The sequence below is a fragment of the Camellia sinensis genome, chromosome 8, assembly GCF_055761805.1.
Source record: "Camellia sinensis isolate YWXY chromosome 8, ASM5576180v1, whole genome shotgun sequence".
NCBI lineage: Eukaryota > Viridiplantae > Streptophyta > Magnoliopsida > Ericales > Theaceae > Camellia > Camellia sinensis.
This window is the reverse complement of record NC_138968.1, coordinates 60,350,123-60,372,279: the sequence shown is the minus strand read 5'-3', so window position 1 is coordinate 60,372,279 and position 22,157 is coordinate 60,350,123. Positions and strand designations below refer to the sequence as shown.

The following is a 22,157-nucleotide window of genomic DNA, read 5'->3' as shown; positions in this document are numbered from 1 at the left end:
AATTGATATAGACAATTTAAGAGAGGCTCAAAGAGTTCAAGAATCACAACCCACAAAAAAATTGATTTTAGAATGAGATTAAAAAATAAAGTACGACACTGGCAACTCGGGTTTGCAAATTGCAGAAAGAGAGAAACTTGAGTTTTCAAGATAGTGAAAATGAAGGTAGTGAGATGAGCACCAGATGGCATTGACGACGATGGTGTTGCAAGAGAATGATGTTTGCCTTGGCAGAAGAAGGAAGCACGAGAGAGGAAAGACATTTTTTCGAAAGTAAAGATAAAAAAAAAATGTGGAATAACATATGAACACTACATCAGGCGATGTCCTGTGACAACGTTAAAATACACTTTTATTGCTCCAAACTCAGTTTTAGAGAGACTGATGTGTATGTTTTTATATGCAACTAGAATTTGTGCGAGTATTAACACCATAACAAAACATTATAACAATAATAATAATATTAATAATCATAAATGGTTAAGGTTAAGCTTGAATTGCACCATCGTGGCAAGGACAGAGAACGAAGTACATCATTACACCCTCCTCACAGTTACAAAATACAAATTCTTCAAAAGGAACAAATCAAATTTAAATAAATGCCCACTCCATTCCTGCTCTACATGTGTTCCTTCCTACTTCCAGTAGTCTCAAGCCAGATATTTACACTCACCATAACCTGTACTCACAAATTAAACCACCAATGAATATATGTTATTATTAGCAATGAACAATAGCTACTGTCTCAAACCAACATATAAGCTACAATTAAAATATCACTGAAATTAACACCCACACCCAGGCAGATGCTTATTTTGTCAGACTATTACACAAAATTTTCAAGAATTTAATCCTGAAGAGTGTTTTGTTAACACATGAAATATTGTTCGTGAGAATTTTGAAAAGAAAATTGAAGGAGATATTTTCCATGACATATATCAAGCGTTGGGGGACAAAATAGAGGGGAAATGTTTATATGATTATGAGATTAAATTCAATCAGCACACTTAGAAGACCTTTTTACCATCCACAATTGATTAGCTACCACATCAACTAAATTTAACACAAATACAAGAATACGTACTTTTTTGTCGTATAACCGCCTCCCACAACTCTCTTTCTTTTTCAACTGTTACGATATGCATCTTTGAACTTGGAGCAAGGCGGAGTAGGTTGGGCCGCTGCAGTGACCGAAGGGAAGGGAGGGGATCGCAACAGTGGGAGGGGAGGGTGGAGCAATGACAATGATGATGAAGGAGGTAATGGCACTAGCAGTCCAAAAATTTCAAGGTAATCACACTAACTGCCAAGATTTTTGAAGCTCTCCAGCCCAACATTAAATAATGCCCATTGTATTGGATCTTTGTAGTATTGAGGGTTTTGGCGATAATAATTTTATTAGGTTTTCTTGGTGAGAGACTTAGCTAGGCAATAGGCTGGCTAAGTTGCCTATATGTTGAGTTGGCTTGGTGAGGAATGGTAGAGGAGAGGGGCAGCAGCAAAGAAGGGAGCAAAACAACTAAAAATAAGAGTCGTCCCATATTTATGTAGAATTCAACTAATATGGCAACTAATCAATGGTGACCCGTAAAAAAGAGTTTTATCCGATGGGTCTAATTCAATTTGATCTCACACAATAATATTTTTATCACTAAATATAAAATAGTAGATCTCATGGGTATTTTTAATAATAATATAGCCCCAATGTCTGTCTAATGACAAAAAAATTGATAACAGGGCAGTACTCTTTAAAATAATTAAATAAATACTGAAACCACTTTGACTGTGTGTGTAATTATTGATGGGTCAAAAAATGTGACTAGAAAACGAAGGTTTATGGAGAAACATCATTACTTAGAACTTGTAGTAATTTGGGAGAGGAGAGGAAAAAAATAGATTAGTACTCACTTGGGTCAGATGTGGCTAAAACACCGGTGCCAGAGAAGTCGCAGTTGAAATTCTGGTGACCCTTGGACTGATAGTAAGCGTTCATGACATAAGCTGCATGGGACCTGACTGTGGTAGGGTCAAAGCATGTCCCGCCAGCCTCAATGGGCCGGCAATCCACTCCGTTGCTGCATGCCCAGTTGATGTTTTCCTGCAATGCTGCGTCGCTAGCCTCTGTCCTTGGCACACACCACTGCTTGCCCCCTGTGGATACTGGTGAAGGGCTTGCACCACCACCACCAGCCTATACAAAAATGAACATAAATAAAGAACATGTTTGTTACACAATTTTTCCTTTTTTTTTTTTTCCAAACTGATATGGCACATCAATTTATAAATCAATTTTGTAAGAAAAAATTGTTTGTCTAACATTACTTATAAATAACAGCCATTTACTTGGATCAAATTAACCAGTAATGCAAGAGTTAAACTTCGATTATAAAAAAAGTAAAATAATGCTGGGACGATTACATTTAGATAAAAATGATGTAACTATTTACAAATTAATTACAATGTAATATTGAAACCATTATTATCATATCATTTTGTATGAAATTTATTTATAAATAATACTATTCAAATATTATTTTCATAAAAATTTATTTGTACAAAATGATAGTCATCCTAACCAACAGAATGTTAGGTTTATATATAAAATGCTGCTATATAAATAATAATAACTTGCATTTGTTTTTTTTTTGTTGTTTTACATGTAGCTATCATTTTAGTATATGTCATTTCAAATTTTAAAATTTATTACTACGTACTACTTTCAGCTTGACAAGGCAAATCAACAAATTTATAAAAAAATAAAAATACAAAAATAGCAACCAAAAAAAAAAGGGTTCACAAAGGCCAAAAATAAACAAAAATAATGAAATTTTTTTACTTTTAAAAATTTTTTTTTTAGAGTTTTTCAAAAAAAAAAATTACATTTTAGATTTGTCTATACAATGACTAAAAATAAAAATCATTAAAGACAAAAAATTTCGAAAATAGTAGTCTTACATAGGTGTTTCCAAACACTCCCTTAAATGATATATCTAAAATTAAAATAAATTACACTTGTGTCCCTTGAGATTTGAAGAAAATACAATTAACACATAATTTTGATATAATTACAATAACTACATAAGATTTTAATTCATATAACACTTAGAGCTTTTTTCATCATTAATTTGTTAGCCGCATGAATGAAAAAAAATAATAATAAATAAACAAATAAAAGAAGTTATCTTGTCTTTTCTATTAAAATTTATATTTACCTTGTTTATGTACATATCTACCCACCACCTATATTAGTTTTGATAACTTTTAAGTGTAATTAAGTCAAACTTTTAGAGCTAAGTGTAACTTTGTCAAATCACATGAGAGATGAATGTAATTTACTCAAAAAAATAAGAGAGAATTACAAAGACACTCACAAAAAACAAAAAAACAAAAAATCTTGCCACAAAATAAATTCTGAATTTTATTTTTAAATTTAAACCATCTGCTACTTACGTTAATTAATCTAACGAAAAAAATATGATATTTAAGTAATTCAACAAAAAATTATATTTAGACATTTTATTACACCTATATTAATGACTCGTTTGGAAATTGGCTTTTTAGTGGTTTTTTACTTTTTATTAGGGTGTACATGGATCAGATTGGTCTGGTTTTTTAAAAATTGTCATCTCGGCGTGTCCGTATCGTATCCTTGTCATGTCACGTGTCTATATTTGTGCTTCATTTTATCACTAAATTAATTTTTAATTTGTTAAAAAATATTTAAAAACCAAAGTATTTTTAAAAATATCTATAAAAAAAAGTCATCGAGGACAATAAATATAAAAATATATCAGTTTGTCGCTTTACTTTAGTGATTTTGAAAAAAAAAATCTTTACAAATATATAAATTTTAGGTGCATCTAAAAATTTAAGTTTTTTGACTAAAATATGAAAAATTTGCTAAAAATAAAAATAAGAAACTTTAAATTGTATTTTAAATTAAAAATCAAATATTATTTTAGTTGAGGGGTGAGTGATAGTTAAAAAGAATAAAATGTGATGTACTCTTATAATTAAACGGATATTTTTGTTATTAAAATTTAAATTAAAAAGAATTAATACATGAAGGGTTAATTGTTACAAATTTTGATTTTAAAAACGAAAATGATTTGGCCAAAGGAATGCTAATCACCAACGGTCAAAAACCTTTTAATAATGGAACGTTTCGAATTTCATTAGTAGATCGCGTGGCCCTTGGAACGGAACACGAGAAAATCAGATGAGCTGTATCCTTTACGAAAGCAAAATTTCCGGAAAGTGAAGACAAGATTCGAAATAATAAGATAAAGACAACAAAATACCATCAAAAAAACTAAACGTTATAAATAAATAAAGCAGGGGAATCTTAAAATGACAATATTCAGACTTAATTAAAATATAAATTATTTTTTATGATTTTAAAAATTATATTTCACTTCTAAAAATTTCTAATTTCATAATAAATTATATTTTTCTATTAATAAATTATCAAGTCAATTAATAATTTTTAACGATATAAAAAATATATTTTAATTAATAATTTAAATAATTTTATTATATAAGTTAACAATTATAAATTTTATTTTTTTCATTAATTTTATTAAATAAAAAAATTTAATAATAAAATATTTATAATTTTTCAAACCAAAATAAGTAATCTATTTCTTTCATACCTCAAGTATAATTGCCCTAATTTCAATCAGTGTCCTCAATTTGAACACCGTGGCTGTGTCTACTCATATCATTCCTATTACTTTTTGAAAAATATCTCGGTGGATAATGCAAATCGGAGGGTTGGTTTGGGAAATGGATTGATTTTTGATTTTTTAATTATTTTAATCTGGATTAATTTAGAAAGGATTTTTTATCTTTTTGACTTTTTTGACTTTTTTTTTTTGTGAGAGAAGAGTGTAATGATTATGAGTTAGATGTGATATTTTGTTTTTTGCGACTAAAATAACTTATTTTGTCTTTTGTGACTAAAATAGTCAAAAAAAACTCTTCCCAAACGGAGCAGTATATATTTATATATAAAATTATACAAATTTTTAAAAAGTTGCATAAATAATTTCTTTAAAATGTATAATTTTATAAAAATTCACGTAATTATGTAAATTTATATTTAATTTATAAATTTTTATGAAATTACTCATATAAATTTAAAAAAACTTTCATAATTTTATACAAAAATTACTTATCCGGAACTCGAAATTTTTTTCTAACTTTGTTAGATTTGGTTTGGGAAGTGGGTTGGCTTTTTGGCTTTTTTTTTTTTTTTTTGACTATTTTAACTTGAGCTAAAAAGCTTGATTTGGGAAGAATTTTTTAACTTGTCAACTTTTTTAACTTTTTTTTGTGAGAGAAGAGTGTAATGATTATGGATTAGATGTGATATTTTGTTTATTGTGACTAAAATAACCTATTTTATCTTTTGTAACTAAAATAATCAAAAAAAATCTCAAATCTTGCTTCTCAAATGGTGCCTTACACTACAACAAATCGTACATTTGGCGACTAAAATTGGCGACCAAACCAATTTTAGTCGCCAAAAACAGGGTGTTCGGCGACCAAACTTCCATTTTTAGTCGGCATTCATTTAGCATTTTTAGCTACCAAAGTTTTTAGTCGCCATACAGTGTTATTGGCGACTAATTTGTTTTTAGTCGCTGATTTGAACCACTTTACGCTACCAAAGTTCAATTTCGTCGCCGTATGATAACATTTCGCGACAAAAACGTTTTGTCGTCAAAAAAATGGGAGAAATTTTTATGCTTTTTGGCGACCAAAACAAATATTTAGTCGCTGAATTTCGAAATGTTTTTTTAGAGGGAAACTCATTAATATTGGCGCCTACATTTAACAAAGGATTATTTGTCTTCTGTTTGACACACACCACAGAGCAGTCGATACCAAAGCTCTGCGCCGCTGGCCACCGTCGTTCATCACCGGCGCTCGCGACCACGAACATTGTAGTCCGGCCCACCACTGATTACAGGTATTTGTCTCTCCCTCTCTATCGATCTGTGTCTGTCTGTTTGTATCTCTCTCCCTCTCCATCCCCGTGGCTCACGTGGTATTTCTCTCTCCCTCTCTATCGAAATGTTTTTGAAATGTTCTCTCTCCCTCTCTATCGATTTCGTAATCAAAGCTCTGATTAAGTTAGGGCTTTTTCTGATTACAGGTATTTAGGGCTTTTTCTGATTTCGTGAGGTTGGAGAAAGAGGTTGTGAGGGTAGCTTTTTTGTATCCCCGCTTCTGTATCATCCCCGCTTCTGATTACAGGTATTAAGTTTGCTACTTCTTTTCTCCCCCCCTTCTGTATCATCCCCGCTTCTCTGTATCCCTTTCTGCAAATCATCTGTTTCTCAAAGTATTGTAGTTTTTGGGTTTGTTTTTGTGTTTCAGAAAATAAAAAAAATAAACTTCAGTGGTATTTTTGTTTTTGTGTATCATCCCCGCTTCTGGTTTATTTTTATTTTTATTTTTTTGTTTTTTTTTTTTGTTTTTGTTTTCTTTGTTTCATCAAATCACCTGCGAGGGTAGCTTTTTTGTATCCCCTTCCAGGTTGGTTCTTTTACATCTTGGACTCAAGAGGCTTATCTATTTTCAATCCTCTTTATTAGGTTTTTTCGGTATGGGTATACACTGATTACAATCCATCACTCTTGAATTCCAATGCTACTTGTGGATGGCTATACACAGAGCATGTTTGACAACTATTGAAGTTTTATTGCTGATTTTCTTGTCCTACATTGGTTTGAACAAACTCATCTAATTTGGAGTATAGATTAGTCGCTCAAATTGTTTCTAAATATAATTTTTGCTTCCATACACAAATCAATTCAATATTCTGCGAGGCAAGTCAATTTCTTAACCTGGGATTTTTCATCTTTCTGTATTTTTATTTATTCATTTATTTTTTGAGCAGATGGGCAATGTTTGGTTTTGCTGTTGGGATGCTAACAGAGTATGCAACAGGCTCAGACTTCGTTGATCAAGTAAACATTCTTCTCTCCATTTTCGGGATTGTAGACTTGGAGTAACTTATCTGTTTGATTTCCAATGCTACAAATACGTACTCTCTGTTACATGTAATTTCTGTAGTTAAATCCAATGTTTCATCTCCCGCTTTTTTTGAGTAAATTTTCAATTTTCATTTGTTTGAATCACTTAATTATCTGTATTCTCACTATGTACATGAATTTCAAAAAACACAAATTTGTTGTGTGTAATTTGATCATTTATTATCACTGGGTCCATGACACTAGTTCAAAATTAGATCATTTATTTCTTAACTATTGAAAACAGTGCTAGAACAATTGATGTTACTAGACTGACTCACTCAATAATACCTTCCAATTGATAAATGTGCCTGCTTGGATTTATAGTGTTGATTTGCAATGTCATGTGATAAAAAATAAAAACAATAAATTAAAGAAAAGTTGCAATTTTAAATTTATCTATATTTATTTTATGTTTGATTTTTCTATAGTTAATTATGCTGACGGATAAGCATAAATTTCAAAACACCAATTGTCATTTCGATGCCAAAACATTGACATTTCAACTTACAATGATATAAACTTTTTAAAAAAAAAAAAAAAATGTATTTAGGTTAAGAAACAGGTTGTTCTTTGAATTGTATAGTGTTTTTGAAATGTATCTACTTTTAATGTCTGTCTATTGAAAGCTCATTTATATGTGTATGCTTTTTCAGTTCTCTACTTTGTCTGCTTTACCAGCTTTACTGATGATTTATGATATACTTTTTCCCCACTTTCGGTTTTACTTTGAGAAAAAAAATTCTTCATTTCTTTCATCATACAGTCAAATTATGGAGTAAAATTATTATTGTAAAGTGTCCATCTATGTTTTACACCATGTAGTAAATGTCTAATATTTTTCTTGAATTTTAAAATGATTTTGCTACTGATTGGAACAAATATATAGAATTCAGTATAATGTTTGTTACATATAAATTATATATCTCCCTGTAAGATGACTTGACATAGAATTGTTCATGTATGTCACATTAGCGTATGCATACATGCCGAGTTACTACTGAAATTAGCCAACTCTATGCAGCTGAGAAATAGGCATAACATCCCGATATGTCATTACTATTTCGGTAAACATCAACAAGCAATGCTAATCGAACCCTTAAACTTACTTAAGCTCTCTTCCATTACAGAGTATTTTTCCAAGTTCCCGTCCATTCCCAGGTTCATCTTTGGTTGATGTGTACTGTTCCAATAATGGATAAGAGTTGGATGATGATACAAGATCGGCTAAAAAGTAAAGAGTATTTAGAGGGTGTTCAGTCATTTATTGAGTTCGCTACAAAGAATTTAGGGCCGCAGGATGAGATCCGTTGTCCTTGTGTTGATTGCTTGAACGGCACAAAATTTAGTCGACACGTTGTACGGTTGCATTTGATTCGAAGAGGAATCACAATTTCTTATCGAACTTGGGTGCACCATGGGGAACATGCTCCCATGTTTCGTGATCATCGTAGTATGCGAAACGATGATACCGAAACCAATGAGAATCGAATGACTGACAATCACGAAAATGTGGATGAACTTCCTACCATGTTACAAGAGATTTACATGAGTGGTCTCATGGATGATAATATCGACGAAGAACGTACTAGTTCGGAGAGGCACAATTTGTTGAAGTTCATGAAGTTCTTCGATGATGCTCAACGCAAAGTATATCCAGACTGTGAAAAGTTCTCCATCTTGTCCTTCGTAATTAAGATGCTTCATTTGAAGGTGTACAATAAATGGAGCAACAAATCTTTCGACATGGTTATGCAAGTTTTCAAAGACATTCTACCAAACTGTGATGAAACTGTTCCATGGACTCTTTATGAAGTGAAAAAGTTCTTACGTGAATTGGGTTTGGGATATGAGGCCATTCATGCATGCAAAAACGATTGTACTCTATTTTGGAAGGACAACGCCACATTGGAGAATTGCCCTACATGTACGGAGTGTAGATACAAGTTGAACGACAAGACGGGTAAAAAAATTCCACACAAAATACTTAGGTACTTTCCTTTGACACCGAGGTTGAAGAGATTGTACATGTCGAAAAAAACAGCCGCATTTATGACATGGCACAAAGATAAGCGTGTGGATGATGGAGTACTACGACATCCAGCTGATGGTGAGGCATGGAAGGATTTTGATAGGTTGCATCCTACGTTCTCTGCGGATCCTCGGAATGTAAGACTAGGGCTTGCCACAGATGGTTTCAATCCATTTGGAAATATGAGTACATCGTACAGCATGTGGCCCGTAATCTTAATGCCTTACAATCTACCCCCATGGAAGTGTATGAAAGATCCATTTGTCATGCTGTCATTGCTTATTCCAGGACGATCCGCACCTGGAAGAGACATCGATATTTATTTGCAACCATTAGTAGAAGAGTTAACTACTTTGTGGGAGCATGGTGTGCAAACATATGATGCCTTAAATGGCCAAATATTTACAATGCATGCAGCAGTCATGTGGACCATCAATGACTTCCCCGCATATGGTTCCTTGTCTGGTTGGAGTACAAAAGGTTACTTGGCCTGCCCTAATTGCAACATGGATGCTTCATCTCAGAGTTTGCGAAGTAAGATAGGGTATATGGGTGCTCGGCGGTACTTACCTGAGAACCATATTTGGCGAAGAAGTAGGCTATTCAACGGTGAAATTGAGAATCGGTCCAAACCCGTGGAGTTATCGGGAGAACAAATACTCGAGCAAATTAATTTGGGGACGTACAAGCCGTATGGAAAGCATCCAACCAACCAAAAAAGACAAAGGACTGAAAAGCCAACTCCAAACTGGACGAAAAGAAGCATTTTGTTTGACCTTCCCTATTGGAAAACACTTAAGCTTCGACATAACCTTGATGTCATGCACATAGAGAAGAATATATGTGACAGTCTGCTTGGTACACTATTGAACATAGATGGCAAGAACAAGGACACAGACAAAGCACGTTTGGATCTGGAGGACATGCGAATACGAAAGGAGTTACACTTGATAAGGCATGCGAATGGCTCTTTCGAGAAGCCTCCGGCATTCTACACATTGTCCCTGGCAGAGAGACAAGGGTTTTATGATTTCTTGAAATCGATTAAGTATCCTGATGGCTATGCTGCAAATGTATCCAACTGTGTCACTGCGAATGGTGGTAAGTTAGTTGGCCTTAAGAGTCATGACTGTCATGTCCTTCTACAACGTCTTCTTCCCATTGGGATGCGAGGATACCTTCCTACCGAGATTGGGACCACATTGTTTGAGTTAGGAACTTTTTTCAAACAGTTGTGCTCAAAGACATTGCGGGTCACTGATTTGGAGCAATTGCAAGAACAAATAGTACTTATACTTTGTAAGCTTGAGAAGATTTTTCCTCCTGCTTTTTTTGATGTCATGGTCCACTTGGCAATTCATTTGCCTTATGAGGCTATGCTTGGAGGGCCTGTGCAATATCGATGGATGTATCCTATTGAGAGGTATAACTACGATGGGGGTGCTTTTTTAATGTAAATATAGTTCAATGTAACCATACTAACGATCAGCCTGATGTTTACATGTAGGATGCTCGGACTTCTTAAAGGATTTGTTGGCAATAAAGCTCGGCCAGAAGGTTCCGTTGCCGAGGGCTACATATCGAAAGAGTGTGCGACGTTTTGTTCAATGTATTTGGATGGAGTTGAAACGGTCTTTAACCGGGAAGAAAGGAACTACGATGGAGGTGACAATGGGCCGGGGTTGGCAATTTTCACTCAAAATGTTCGTCCTTTTGGTCAACTCACAAGGGAAATTGATGTGTCCGTAACTGACCGCGAATTCGCTCATTGGTTTGTCCTACACAATAGTTTGGAAGTTGACGAATATCTAGAGTACGATTCCTCATCATACATGCAACATACATCTTGTACACGGTTTTTTTTTTTTTTTTCGAAGTCTTCATTATTCCAATTACTTATGAATTACATTGTATTAAGTAGGGAACACAAGCTCGTGTTGCAACAAACATATGGAAGTGATTGCAACATTGCAACGCGACAATGCAAAGAATTTCCTAAATGGTTCAAAGATCGCGTAAGCTGAAGCTCGTTATTGTATAGTTTGCAAATAATGTTACATTATTCTAAGTTTGAATTAACTTGACATACTTTCTTCTGTAGATGAACCAACTGCGAAATCAAAAGTCACCCGAAGCAACCGATGAGATGTGGTCATTAGCCAATGGACCTAATGCCTTAGTGAACACATATTCGGGATGCATTGCTAATGGCGTCCGATTCCATACTATCGACCGTGATAACCGTCGTAAATGCCAAAATAGTGGGTTGGTAGTGGAAGGCGACCACGAAGGCCAATTGATAAAGTTCTACGGCTACCTTTGTAAAGTGTGGGAGCTGACATATTTGTTTGGACATCGGGTTGTTTTGTTCCAATGTGAATGGTATAACACCGGTAGTAGTCGAACTTTGCGTGTCGAACCACATGTGACAACCGTTGATGTAAGAAGTCGATGGTATAAAGATGACTCGTTTGTGTTCCCAAGCCAAGTTCAACAAGTTTTCTATGTTCCTGATACGAATTTAGGGCCGAATTGGCGAGTCGTAGAAAAGTTTCAACATCGACGACTTTGGGATGTGCCAGAAGTAGATGTGCCAGAATTTGATGACGTCTTGCAAGAAGATGAGACCACTACTGTTGTACCGACTGACCCTATTGATGATGATGCTGTTTTGCTTCGGAATGACATTGAACCTGAAATAATTTCAATGGAAGTTTCGCATACCAAAAAGCGTGTACAACCCGAGGGTGTTATGGATGATGCTTTCATTTGTGATGACGATGATGAACTAACAATCGCGGGTGATGACGAAGAAGATGAGATAGAAATTGATTTTGATACAGATACGGACCTAGAGTTTTAACTCACTTTGTGGTAAAATTACTTTATGTGTTCTCTAAGTACATTGTTGATGAACTTTGTTTGTTTGTCTGTCTTGTTTTGTTGATGTGATGGGGGGCTTTAAGCGATCTTGTTAGAATTTGCCAAGAAAAAATGAAGAACCTGGCTTCGAGCTCGCTGAAGATCCTGCTCCAACTGAGAGAGCTTTATCCTACTTGACTGTAGCTGCTGTACATAGGCCTATATATATATATATATAGAGAGAGAGATAAGTTGGTATAGATCCCAAAACTATGAAGATTGTAGTATAAGTTTTAGACAAGTAATGATCATTTGGAGGACTAGTTTATATCATTATCTGCACATTTAATCTGGAAAACTGTTTTTTGAAAACACTATAACAAAAAAACTTAGTAATTGATTTGTTTAAAACAACCCAAAACAGTGTAATGGAAAGACAAATTTTTTTGTTATTTTAAGCAATGAAAAATGTGTTTTATTTATTTGTATAAGATAGGTGAATAAAATCATACTGGGTCCATAGGAATATAGGGTTTGATGTCTAATTCCAAGATAAGGTGTAAAAGGACTTGAATGTACAGTTTGGAGATTGATGTTGCTGTTGATGTTGTTGGGCTTGTGGAATCTAGTTTTCAAATGGGTATTTTATAAAGTCATCATAACCACCCCAAAGACTTCTTCATTTTTCGAATGGGTATTCGAGATACCCATTTGAATAATTAGTATTGAAATGGGTATTTGAAATGGGTATTTTATAAAATCATCATAACCACCCTCAAATTATTCAAATGACTTCTTCATTCTTTGTTTATTCAGTAAATTAGTTTTAAATGTGAGTAGACTAATTATGTCTTGTTTTGTTTTTTTTGTTCTTGTTCTTCTTCATCTTCTTCTTCTTCTTGTTTGGACCCCAATTTCCCAACTACATTCATATTCTATGGACTTAATACCCTTGTAATTAACTTCCTATACAATTTGTATGAACTTTGGCAGAAAATTGAAAAGCAAATTCATAGTGAAGTCAGATTTATGTATGTTTGCTGCTGTTTACTCATCTGCTGGCAGATTTACTGAAGCAAATTCATAGTGAATCATAGTGAATCTGCTGGTTAATCTTGATAAGTTTTTTTGGTCTGCCTCTGGCTGCTGTCGCTGGTTGTTAATCTTGTCAATCTGCTGGTTGCTTAATCTGCTGGTTAATCTGAGTTGGGATGTTTCTATTCATGGTTAGTCTGCTGGTTACTTAATACAAGGCTCCAACTGGTTACTTATGTAGGTACCATGGTTCCTGGTATGAAGACGGGGCGGCGGAAGACAGCAACAAGTGGCAACGTATTATCAGGCTCTGAAGCATGTCCACCAGCAGTTATTGGCACCCCGTTGACGTTATCTGATGAGACACAGCCACCAGATGATACACAAACAGTGGTGGAGGAGACGCAGCCAGGTGGCGTGGGTAAGAGCATTTCACTTACTTCGTTACAAATTCTTTTTTCCTTTTTCCTGGGCTGCCTAAGTCAGGTCTTTAAGGCAATGAGAACCCCATAAACAGGAAGAAAAACAAAGAAAATGTGAATGCCTTGTTAACCTGATTGGTAAGGAATGCCTTTGTTAATTTGTAGGTTAATCTGTCTGTTAATCTTGTTAGTCAATGTGAATGCCTTAGTTGGTTCAATAAGTGGGAGTGTATGAAGACCTAGTAGTCAATAACTGTTAGTGTAATCGCAATTATAGCTACCAGAAAAATGAAGTCATGGAATCTAATTTGCCACATGAGGTCGATCACTTTTCCAAAAACAGGGGTCAGGATGATGCTACACATACGGAGACAGATGAAAATGGAGATGAAGGTAGTGGAAGGTGGTAAATCTGCAGAGGAGGATGACGAGGATGATGTGGCAAAAAGTGTTGAAGGGTCAATCAATGGAAATCACACAGTGGAAGGGTTGTCAGATGATGTAGATGGAGGTAATGATTGTATGCCTGGTTCAGTGGTTAAAGAGGGTGGTTAATTCAAATTTGAGTGACTGTATAGCCCAGTCCAAGGCTTTGTCTACAGTGGAGAACTCAGCCTTCAAGGATAAACAACAGAGGGATGGCCCATTGCAGAGTGCTACTGCTAGAACAATGAGAAAGGACGAGCTAAAGATGAAAGGCACTGAACAGAGGAAAGGAAGAAGGAGGAAGGGTGCACATTCAAACCAGAATGGGCTGTTATTTAATAATTGTCTAAAAAATAGGGCAATCCTTAGAGCGGCAGCAGCAGCCATATCCATATCTTGCTGATGATGCACTTGGGGAGCTCAAGGTTGCTTATGAAGCTCTGAAGGAACACAATATCAGTTCTGAAGCAGCAAATATGGAAGTCATTATTTTATATGAGTTTATAAAGCAACATGTGTGTGATATTGAAGCAAAGAAGGGTGAGCTTCTGGGTCTGTATGAAGCAGTAAGGCAACACAGTACTATTCTTGGAGCAGAGAACAGTGAGCTTGTTAAAAAGCTTGGTGACTATCAGCCACGTATTAGTGTATTGGACAGACAGTTGGATGAAATGCACTCAAGTTCAGATGAGATGGCTTCCTCTATCTCTAATCAAGTGGAAGTTCTGCATAAAGAAGTAGCTGAGAGGGCATCAATACTTGAGCAAGAATGGAATTCTACTGTTGGTCAGGTTGTTCAGACAGTCGAGAAGCTTGATGCATTGATCAGGAGCTTGTTTTCTACTGCTTCTGTTGATGCTGCAACCAAAGTGATTGACAATCTGCAGGAAAAATTAGAAGCTTCTGGCAAAGATCACACAGCAATGTGCAGTTCATACAAGGACATGATTGAAAAGTTCAATGATTTGCATAGAAAGAATGAATTGGCTATTGGTGTATTACATGGGGTCCATGGTAACCTTCAGAGGCTTGTAAATGATTCATGTCAGCATGTAGAACAAAGCCAGATCATTAACCAAAATGAGAACCTTATAGATCCTCTACATCTTGATAACTATGATACCCTCATGGAGCAACTGGCAGTGCTTCTGGGTGAGAGGTTGCAATTCAAATCTATGAACGATAAACTGAACTTGGAGTTGATTGATATGGCAAAAGAAATGGAGAAACTGAAGAAAACAGGCCTTGATTCAGATACCATTCTAAAGCTGGTTGAAGATGTTGAAGGTGCCGTTAAGCTGAATGGAACTGGCATTGACTCAGAAAAGCTTGAATCACGCTTGCAGCGTCTTATATCTTTTCTCTCTGATAGTTTGGAGATTCTAACTCGTGATTATGATGAGGTGTCGGAGAAGGCAGTCCAATTTGAACTTCAGAATGATAAGTTGCAGAAGGCTTTGCAAGAGAAATTGGTTGTGAAAGTCAGAAATCAGGAGCATCTTGAAGGTGAGATAAGAAGAATATTGGAGGATTTGGTGCATGATTTGGTGAAGGATTCTGTTACAGAGGACGTGGTTTCTGCTGGCAGTAGTACCGAGTGTTTGGAACAACTACTGCAGAAGCTGTCAGAGAAGTACACAGCCCTTGCTTTGGAGAAACCTATTCTTGTTGACTCAGCTGATGACAAAAATACATAACTAACGCAAACAGTAGTAAGGCACACTGTTTAAACATATGTTTTTAAACATAAAGTTCATTGATTTAGTTGAGTTCTAAACTTAAAAGAAACCAAGGGTTGTACACTTGTAATTAACGATATTAGTTTCATAGTCAGTTATTGTCTTCGCTGTAATTAAGATGCTTATATGTGTTTATGTATTTTTTTTTTTTAAATTGAAGCAACAAGCAATACTCGAACATCTTACCTTAAATCTGTTTGTAATTTGTGGCGTGCTTCCCCTTTTGTAGCAGGGCGAAAAAGAGCAACTCGTGTACGAGGACGTACATTGGGCAAAGGAGTGCAAAAAAGAATAGCAAGGAAAAAAGGAGAGAAATTACATGTGTATGTCAATCGGGTGTTGAACGCAATCACAGGAGGGAATGCAACCCCAGCGACGAATGAGTTGGGATTGCAAATTAGACGGTTGTGCCCTCTTCAGAGCGTGAAGTCATGGACGAAAATCAATGAAAGTACCAAAGATGCGGTCATCCAAGCGGTGCTAGTACGAGATTTATCTTCCCATAATGTCGTTATTAAGTTATTTGTAATTGCTTAAATTAATTGATGTAGTAATTGTCTTATTATGTTTGTAGGACAAGTTTGTTATCGGGGATGATTTTGATAATGATGAACAAGCTCAACAAATTCTTGATAGAAAGGCATATTTGCTATACAAGGATTGGAGGTACAATCTAAAGCAAGAGTTCCTCGAACTTGAGGAAAAGGGTGTTGATGACCCGTATAGTCATCCGCCTAGTGGAGTGAGCTTGGATGACTGGAGATATCTTATTGATGTTGCTTGGAAAGACGAATCTCACTTGGTAACAAATTAATTAGAAACCCCATTCTTGAAATTCATTGATGTCAATATGAATAAAAATTCTAACAAAATTGGTTTATGTTTGTAATTTTTTTTTTCTTGTTAGAAACGCTCTAAAGCTGGTAAAGCAAATAGGGCTATGCTCCCGTACAATCATACAAGTGGATCGCGATCATTTCCTATAGCAATGTCGCTTATGGTGAGAAGTAGTTATTTGTTTAGTAATATAATGGATGATTGATTCTTCTTCATTTTGAATATTACTATGTACTACTTCATCAATGGAAATTTTTGAAACATAATAGGCAAATGAGGATGGACAAATAGATTTCCCTGAATTTTATAAGAAATCACACAAGTCCAAGAAGACGGGAGACTGGATTGACCCCAAATGTGGTGAGCTACATGTGAGTATTGAATGTTGAAACCAATTTTGTTGTGTATCAATTACTAAAGTTGTTTTCAATTCCTTCAACTATCTTGACTTTCTTATTTTTTTGCCATGATAGGATGATATGGTCAATCTACAAGTCGTAGCCACCGATGCGGGGTTGCCATTGACCCACGAAGAACTATCAAGGCAAGTGCTCGGGGCAAAAAAAAATTACTTGCGTGGATGTGGGATAGGCCCACAACCCTCTTCAACAGCTTCGAATGTGGCACGAGCACGTGACAAACATATGGAGTCAATGAGAACGGAATTGGAGGCTCTTCGTGAGGAGCGTGAAAGAGATCACGAGGAGTTGCTGAAGGAGAAAGAGGAGCGGCAAAGAGATCACGAGGAGTTGCTAAAGGAGAAAGAGGAGCGGCAAAGAGATAGGGAGGAAATTATGAGGGAAAGAGAGGAGCTGACGAAACAAATTGAAGAGGAAAAAAAAGCACGGGAGGCACAACAAGTACAACTCAATCATTTGAACGACGTGGTGTCACGACTGACAACCCTCTTGCAGGGTTCAGATGGTCATCCTACAATTCGGTAAACATAATTTTATTGATAAGCTAATGCAAGTTGTAGAAAAATATGGATCATATTGGCATAAAATTGGTTTCTAAAGTTGCTATGCAAATTTTTGTTGTTATGTGCTTCGAATAGGTTATAAGGCATAATGTGAGTAGACTTTGCAGCAGATGGACGGTAATCTGAAGTTCATAAGGTAACCACTTGATTTCAATGAAATATGAAGTTAGTTCCCTTTGGTATAATTTGATTTCCATCGGGTTGTAATCACTTGATGGCATAATCTGATTTCATAAGGTAACCACTTGATGGCATAATCTGATTTCCATAAGACAACATGGAATTCCAACAAAATAAAAAAAAAAAAAAATTTAAACAAAAATGATGACCTTTTTTTCTAAATGTGGAATTTACTTTTGTTTTTTATGTGAACTGACTCCGTCCAAGTCCATGCTGGGAAATAGTTGGCTATAGTCTGAATAACAAAATTCTTCGTATTGTTCGGTAGAAGTTAACATTTGTCATGTCAAGATAGCCTGTTCTACGGGCAGAGTTATGAGTACCTGATACAACTATATATTACCTGCAAAAATCGTCAAATAGTATCCAAATGAACCATATGGATGTGAAACTTCTCCAAAATTCCGAATTCTGGGGAGTATCATCAGTTTGCAGCCTTCTCAGCTGCTATATGCAACACATGGTTAATATATACAGTGATAAATTACATTGATGGTCTATATGTTTTGGCCCTTATATTATTTTGATCCTTATAAATTTAATGTATTCGATTTTGATCATGAATTTATGCTTTTGTGTTAGTTTAGTCTAATTGATAACAACTGTGTGACGATCCTCACATGTATATTAATTTATTCAGAGAATTTGCCTAATTATGTGTTTAAATTTTGTGCATATATGGAACTAATGGAACTAATGGGTGAAAATTTTGTGAAAATTTTTGTTTACAATGGAACTAATGGGTGACATTTTTGTTGTGTAGGTGGCTTTTGGCATTGACATGTGGATCTTCTATTTTTTTTGTCCGGAAGATAATTCACATTGCAAAGTTGGAAAGTTTTTTGTCGTCCCTGGCTTTTTGTGTGGAAATTAGATGAATCATACATATATTTTTTGGCAGGGTACATAGTATTTTTGGAACTTGTGTTAATTGCTCTGGTGGTATGTATAGATTACCTTTTGTCGTGGTACATATTACCATGGTAATTTGTACCATGTCAAATGGTCATTACAATGCATAGTATAGTAACAATGTTTTGTGTATAGAGGACATTGTTTTGGTAACACAGTTGGAATGTATGACGTTATTATTTGTAATTGGAATATGTTAGTTGGTTTATATATATAAGTTAACATTGTAAGGTATTATTTTTGGTTTGATGGTTGTAAGTGAAACATGCATTACGGAATAGGTGATAAATATATATATTGATTTGTTTGTATTATAGGTTGTGGTGGATATATATAGGTTTTGAAAAAAAATTATTAAAATGAAAAAAAATAAAAAATGACATTTTTGGTGACAAAAAAATTGGTAGCCGAAAAAAATAAAAATATCTTTTGCCGACTAAATATTTAGTAGCTAAAATGAATAGAAAATAGTTTTGGTGACTAATTGTTTTGTAGCGAAAAATTGAAAACAGTTTTGGCTACTAAAGCCTGTAGTAGCTAAACTAGAAGAAGCTTTCCCCGACAAAATCTTTAGTAGCTAAAAATGACACTTTCGGCGACTAATATCTTAGTCGCTAATAGGACTCATCGGCGACTAAAACAGCGTTAGTCGGTAATAGCTTATCTTTTGCCTACTAAAAATTAGTCGGCATTATGTTGGATTTTTAGCGACTAAATCCTTTTTTTGTCGCTAATTACTGCCCGTTTTGGCTACTAACAGATTAGTCACTAATTCTGGTCGATTTTTAGCGACTAAAATTTCTTTTAGTCGCCACTACGTTTGCCGACAATGCATCTGCGACAAATCCAGCGACCAAAGTTTTTGGTCGGCAAATATTTTCGGCGACTAAAATCTGTGCTTTTGGCGACAAAAGCGTTAGTCGCCAAAAGTGTATTTTTTTGTAGTGTTAGTCGGTGAGGGAATAAAAAAAAGTCGGGGATCACTTTCACTTTTACAGTTGTCGTATCGTGTACCCATCTAAACTTTTCTCTTTTTTTTAGGAAACTTGCTACCATCATTTTGAACATTAAGGCCGGTTTGAGAATTTCCAAATATTTATACTTTTTTAAAAATAAAAAAAAAATTCTGATTTATAACAAATTTAAAAAATTAAAATAACCAAAAAACAAATTACTAATTTTATCTTTTCTAAACTTTTTTTAGAATTATTTTATTTTTTATTCGTAGCAAAATCTAAAAAACAAAAATAAGGCTACAACAAAATCACAATAAAACGAACCCAAACACCTAGCGATGTTTGTTTTGCTCAGCAGGACTTGATTAAGAGCACAAAGAAAACAAATTAATTTTATGAGATTATTAAATTGTCATTCATGACTCTGTTTGCCTTCTTTTTTTTTTTTTTTTTTTTTTTTTTTTGAGTTACATTAATAATCAAAAAATAGTAACGGAAACTATCCATCTCCCAAATTTTAAATAATTAATTTTTTAAAATTTATTTAATTTATAAACATAAATTACACTAAACAGTTTCAAACAAACATTTAATTTTTTTTTTAAGAAGGTATAATCAACTTTTTTTAAACCATAACATCAAGGTTTTAATGTTATACCTAGATTAAAATTTGAAAAAATTATAAACCAAAGCAAATAAATTGAGTGCTATGAAGGAATGTACTGTAATAATGTTAGTGTACCTGTCCTGGTCGCATAATGCCGATATCATATACGGGTGAGAAATCGGGGCGGAACAAGCCGAAATTCCTCTCATCAGCTGCACCGGGCTTGAGATTCTCATTGAAGAGAGCAAATATATAGGTCTCGAACAGGCGTCCGGGCATCAAAGGCGTACCCACACCGGAGCTAGCCTTCCTCAAAACATTCAAATTGTGCCACCTGGCATTCTCAACTGTACACTGATACATCCCAGGGTCTCCCTGCGAAGGCCACCCCACCTCTCCCACCGCAATCTCCACATCCCCAAACCCCAACCTTTTCATCGACGAGTACACCGCGTCCAGCAACAGATCATACACGTTCGTATAGTTCTTACCCGTCACCCGATCTCGAACTCCCGGGTTCGCCTCGAATAGCGCGAACTGGGTGTTATTCGGGTTCCACGAGAAGTACGGGTACGGGTTTACCATAAACGGAGATTTACTCTGCCTGTGGAAGAGAAGCATGGGGGCTAAGACGTCTCGGTCCCATCCGGGTCGGAAGCGGGCCAAGCTGGGTGGATCGGAGCTTAGGAGTATGCCGAGAGAGTGAGCGGTGGTGACCTTAATCGCAGGAGAGAGGCCTTCCTTGACGAGAGCACTGTTGATGGCTCTCATGGCAGGGACGAGGTTAGAGACCATGTTTTGGTCGCCCCAGTGGAGGACTTCGCTGCCGACTAAGATGTAGTGGATTTTGGTGAGAGGGTAGAAGGGCTTGATATTGGTGGTGACCCATCGGCGGGCTGTGCGGGGGTTGGCTAGGGAGGGGATGTCGCCGTTGGGGATGGTGATGGAGAGGAGGATTCCGGTGCCGGAAAATGCTCGAATGATGTCGGGGTTGAGGTCGAAGATCTTAACGCGGTCTATGATGGTTTTGTTTTTGAGGAACTCAGCCACTTGTGGTGCTGCTGGGAGGTTGTTGGCTACGGTTCCGTAGTTGACGCCGATGGAGATCACTCCCGCGGTCAAGTGTTGGATGATGATTACAGTTGAAATTAGGAAGATGAGGTTATGGTATGGAGGTTGTTGTGTCACGGATATCTTCATCGTTGTTGTTGGGTCTGGTTTCCGGACAAATCAAAAAGCAACAGATTCTCAGGAAAATAAACTAATTATGCATAAACTCTGTTGGTGAATAAATACAAATTTGGAACAAGGAAAGAGATGTGTGGTGTCCGTGTGTGCGTGTGGGGGGTGTGGTTGTGGTTGTGGTTTTTTTTAAAAAAAATAAAGTAGGTTTGTACAGAAACAGATAACTACAGTCCTCGGTCTAAAAGAACAGGCTGTGTGAAGTTGTACCTTCTTGAACGCGGCCTCTTTCTTTGACTCCCGAGGCCCAAGTTTCAAACTAGCATATCTGTTTGGCTAGGGAGAAAACTATCTGCTTTCCTTTTTATGTGACGCCCCGTATTGACACATAAAACAATTATCCGTAAAGAAAATGCGATGATGGAGATGAGAATGGATAGAACGGGGAATGGAAACGCGTGTTTGTTTTGTGGGAAATTGAAAATTATTTAGTGCATTTGGTTTAGTTTTAGAATTATAATTATTTTTTTTACAGTTATGATTTAAATATGAAATTGTGAGTTGAGTTTTGAAAAAAAAAATTTGTTTAGTTATAAGTTTTGAAAAATATTTTAAAATAAGTTTTTGAATTTTGAAATGAGCTGTTTGGGTCTACTTGATCGTCCGTTTGGACATCCTTCCGGTCTTCCTCCCTGACATCTTTCTGAATGTCTAGTCGATTGATTAAAACAGTACATTTTTTTTTTTGCAATTGTAACTTATTTTTTGAAATATATATATATATATATATATATATATGAATATTTATCAAAAAATCTCATCTAACAAACAAATACTCCAATTAGTTTTAAGTTTTTTTTATTGATCTCTTAAGTCCTATTAGTGAATAGTTTCTTTCTGTGTGATCCTATTTTTTATTTTGGTAATGTTTTGGTGAACAACATA

The 22,157-nt window shown here is 35.4% G+C and overlaps 2 protein-coding genes across 3 annotated transcripts; one reads left to right on the top strand and one right to left on the bottom strand.

Annotated features, from left to right (window-relative positions):
• Positions 1-443: 443 nt before the first annotated feature.
• On the bottom strand, positions 444-21,696 carry LOC114261000 (glucan endo-1,3-beta-glucosidase). Its single transcript, XM_028201206.2, has 3 exons — positions 20,166-21,696; positions 1,909-2,191; positions 444-679 (listed from the first exon to the last, which is right to left on the bottom strand). Exons 1-3 carry the CDS (start codon positions 21,228-21,230, stop codon positions 651-653), a joined length of 1,377 nt encoding a protein of 458 aa, XP_028057007.2. The 5' UTR covers positions 21,231-21,696; the 3' UTR covers positions 444-650.
• On the top strand, positions 5,454-19,107 carry LOC145796946 (uncharacterized). Of its 2 annotated transcripts, none has more exons than XM_082882762.1 (11): positions 5,454-5,974; positions 6,161-6,261; positions 6,908-6,977; positions 13,211-13,390; positions 15,789-16,039; positions 16,131-16,358; positions 16,464-16,556; positions 16,663-16,764; positions 16,867-17,333; positions 17,451-17,511; positions 18,319-19,107. In XM_082882762.1, exons 4-10 carry the CDS (start codon positions 13,216-13,218, stop codon positions 17,455-17,457), a joined length of 1,323 nt encoding a protein of 440 aa, XP_082738888.1. In that variant the 5' UTR covers positions 5,454-5,974; positions 6,161-6,261; positions 6,908-6,977; positions 13,211-13,215; the 3' UTR covers positions 17,458-17,511; positions 18,319-19,107. The 2 variants fall into 2 exon arrangements, with proteins under 2 accessions (XP_082738888.1, XP_082738887.1); XM_082882761.1 differs by having other exon boundaries at positions 15,786-16,039.
• Positions 21,697-22,157: the final 461 nt, after the last annotated feature.